This window comes from Nuphar pumila, chromosome 15 (assembly GCF_984573655.1).
Source record: "Nuphar pumila chromosome 15, dmNupPumi1.hap1.1, whole genome shotgun sequence".
NCBI lineage: Eukaryota > Viridiplantae > Streptophyta > Magnoliopsida > Nymphaeales > Nymphaeaceae > Nuphar > Nuphar pumila.
Window position 1 is genome coordinate 63,261,610 of NC_143263.1, and position 4,053 is coordinate 63,265,662.

The 4,053-nt window shown below is 46.4% G+C and overlaps 1 protein-coding gene across 1 annotated transcript; it reads right to left on the minus strand.

Annotated features, from left to right (window-relative positions):
• Window positions 1-552: 552 nt before the first annotated feature.
• LOC149815453 (FAD-dependent oxidoreductase family protein) lies at window positions 553-2,020 on the minus strand. The gene has a single exon (XM_089989488.1). It carries the CDS (start codon window positions 1,981-1,983, stop codon window positions 748-750), a length of 1,236 nt encoding a protein of 411 aa, XP_089845614.1. The 5' UTR covers window positions 1,984-2,020; the 3' UTR covers window positions 553-747.
• Window positions 2,021-4,053: the final 2,033 nt, after the last annotated feature.

A 4,053-nucleotide genomic window follows, 5' to 3' on the forward strand; every position in this document is an offset into this window, starting at 1 on the left:
GCATATCCAAAATTGCAAATTGCTGATTCATGACTTTTTAAAGATATTTTTGCCTTTTATACATGCAAACAGGTTTATGTTGTGAAAAGTTTGCAATCTTATTCAATAAAAAGGAGATTATGCAAACATTCATAAATACAGTACGACCTTCGTGAATATAACTCAAGCGCCTCACAATGTATCAAAATTTGATGACTTAAAAAATCCAAAATTATGTCCAAAATACATGATCCAAAGCATGATTCCTATCAAATAAACTATGTTTAGTACATTTATAAGGTTTAATTGAAAAAAAGCAACCTACAACCATGATTTCTAGTATGTGGGAGTATATATATAATTGATCTATCTAGCAATTTTTTTTCTTTTATAATAGAAGGCTGACCTAAATTTGAAATTATTTGAAATGTCCATCGCATTTGCAGTTGTTTTTATCAATTTGAAAAGAAATTGCGAGCATTAAATTTTGTTTCTGTGAAGCATGTGATACCACCTAATCAACCGCTCTAGACAAACTATCGAAGACAAAAGGCCCACATGAGAACAAACCTGCAGCAAACAACTCAAAAGTTGATGGAATAATAAAAAAACAAAAAACACCACACAAGCACGGCATATCTTATCCCCTCATAAAAAAAAAGGATTCAAATAAGAAACCATTTGTCATGTTTGGTTTGCTGGAGTTCAGTGCCTCAAATCACATGGTTGGTGCCCATTTGACCTTGTGCTACCAAATGATACCATTTGTCATTTTTGAGAATAAGATGATACTTGGTCAGCATAGTCTTTAACATTGCCCTTGGGGTTGTCCTTGAACCTACCCAACCTAAAATGCTCCAATTCAACCCCTTGGGTCTCCCCATCGATGACTAGGTCCGCCACAACCTTTCCTATCAGTGGACCCATCTTGAACCCATGCCCAGAGAAGCCACAAGCCACCACCACGTCCTTCTCGAGCTCACCACCAAGGAAGTCAATCACAAAGTCTTCGTCCGGGGTCATGGCATACATGCACCCCTGTGCCCAGGCCGGGTCGTCAGCGTCCACCGCATCCCCGAACCGCGCCCGGATCCATGGAGACGTGGTCCTCCGGAGCCACTCGAGGTCCGTGGACCAGTCCCTCCGGTCGGGGTCGCACGGCCGGCCACCGTGGACCCCGATCTTAATCAACCCGGGGAAGTCCGATCCGGGGGTGCCGTAGATGTACGGATCGTCGTAGCTCGCAAACGTCGGGAACCCATTTTCCGGCGAGAAATTTCCGGCGGACCCGTCCTTGATCCTCCAGTAGCATATGGTCGTATGCAGCGACTGTACGGGGATGTGGGCCCCACCAACCTCGGCGACCAACTTACTGACCCACGCGCCGGCGGTCACGACGCACTTCCTCCCCCGAAACTGCTTACCGCCCTCCGTGGAAACCACCAAACCGCCGTCCTTGTGCCGGTCAACGGCGTTGACTCTTTGGTGGTCGGTCAAAATCGCGCCGTAGCGCAGGGCGAGGGCCTGAAACATGGAAACGGCCTTGGTGGGCCTGATGAAGCCGCCGTCCCGAGTCAGGATCCCGAACCAGTTATCCGGGACCCGGAACACGCCCCCGAACTCCTCCGAGAGCTCGTTCGGGTTCAGGAGCCGGTGCTCGATCCGGTTTTGTTTGCAGACCGAGACGACGGACCGGAGGGTCGGGTTGTCGCGCGGGCCCATGTCGAGGTGGGGCGTCGGGGTGTAGACCCGGTACCCGACCTCCGACTCTGCCTCGTGCCAGAGACGAATCGACTCGGTCACCATCCCCGGGTAGTAGGGCTCTGGATAGGTGACTCGGAGGGTGCGGGACTCGCCGTGGGAGGAGCCGAGGTGGTGGAGGAAGCTGAATTGGTCGAGGAGGAGGGTCTTCAGGCCGCGCCTGGCGAGGTGGTAGGCCGCGCAGCTGCCCATTATCCCCGCCCCGACGACGATCGCGTCGAATTTATCGCCGGAATCCGTCATCTCTCTCTCTCTCTCTCTCTCTGGTTGTAGAATCGGTGCGGTGGTGAACTGGAGACGGTGAGCTGGATGTGGTGCCTTATAAAGAAGGGAACGAAATATAAAGGGCTCGTCTTGTAGAATAATTTCAAGAATGCCATTCATGAAACTCACTGAAAATGGTGAAAAAGAGGGTAGTAGGGGGTGTCAACGGGTCGGGTTTGGTTAGGACCCAGGTGAAACCAGACCTGGCCCCAATTTTCGAGTATGGTATCGGGGTCTAATCGGATACACCATAAGAGAAATCATACCGAGACCCAATAAGAATTACATGAACTAGACCCAGTAAAACAATATTTTTATAAATTTTACATTGAAAATTTACGGGTCTTAATTCGAACTCCGGTCTGGTGTAAAATTTTACAAACTATACCCGGGTCCATATATTAATCGGACCTTCGGGTCCGGGTCCAGGGGGTGCGCCCACGCAAACACAGGATGCCTGAAACGCAGCATCCTGCAAGGATTATTTTAGGTGTCTGGAGCCGTTCCACCCTCCCCACTGGAACAAGGGTGTCCAAACAGCCCTGGACATCCTTGAAAAAAAAAGGACATCGGGGTGCTGTCCAGGCTTTTCCATGGATAGGATAGGATAGGACATGGACAGCCACCAGCATACTTATCCAGTGTTGTTCACGAATCAAACACCCCCTAAAGAATTGGTCCTAATTCTACATGCATCCTTGAAACTCACAGGACAACAGAAACAATCATTGAGTTATCTTGAAAGAAAAAAACAAACAAACAAAAGCAATCCATGCTGGTTTAAACAGGGTAGTACCCATACAAGCTTCATCACTACAGTAACCAGCCAAGCCATTTTCCAGCTGCTCACCTTGGCCTACCAGAAACGATGGGGCACCATACTAACTGCAGGCATAGTGACAAAAGTTAAAAACAACAAAATATTTATGTTTTGAAGCTCGTATGAAAAAACTCATGAGAAATTACTTTTTTTTTTTTTTACTTTTGGAGTAATTTCTAGTGATATTTTTGCAAGATTTGTCACTATGACTGCAGGAATCATCACCACAGTAAGCCGCCCAAACCAAATTCCAGCTCCTTACTTTGGCCCAGCAAAAACAAGGGGGCACCCATGATTAACCCAAGCTGCAACTGTCACGGGCTAATTCTTTGTGAGTTTGTGCGATGTGAGGCGAACCCAACCTGGCCAGCCTAACGGCCCTAGGCTCCACACATCATCTCATGTATGATTGTCCAAATGATCATTGGCATTTCACATCACCCCAAGCACAACTTATTAGACCAATGTTTGGCCCTACACACCAACTCATGTTCAGCAACCTAGCCCAAGCCACAGCTTCCCCCACTACCTTATGCACGACACCACAATACTCTTCACAAATGTGTGAAAGCAGTTATCGTTCGATTTCAGAAAAGGGCAACCTTCACGCCCCTTTGAACCAACAATCAAATCCAATAGCAACGTCACGTTACCAAGGCAGCAATGCGGCCTTCTAAAAGCGCCACTCAAGATACCTGTGAGTACTTCATGATGAGGAAAGGATCATTGTCGATCTCCAACCATGCGATCAATTGATAACTATATGTCTCATTGAGCAACGCTACTCAAATCACTCATTGATGCCAAGGCACTCACTTGGCTGATCTCGTGCCACCATGCACGGTTGGGACTATCTAATGTGATCCTTGAAAGAATTAGTTCTTGTAAGATCGAGTATTTTTGGTCTTTAGTCAATTTATGAGATTTTCAAAATTTGGTTAAGCCTGATAGAAAAATTGTTTGGGCCTCGATTTTTAGATCAATGTCTTTGAGTTTGGGCTTGACCCAGGTTTACAAGGTCAAGGCGAGCCAATCAAAACGTAGTAAAGAATTTTAAATTCGACTTTTAAATACAAGCGAAATTTGAGCAAAAATCAAGATAATTTTGGACAAAATTCAGAATTTTATATGCTTGTTGTATGTCGTTGGATGCGTCTCAGAATTCTGAGCGCAATGATACTTTATTTGCTATATTTTGAGCTACGGTTGGCCTGAAAAACGCATTTTTG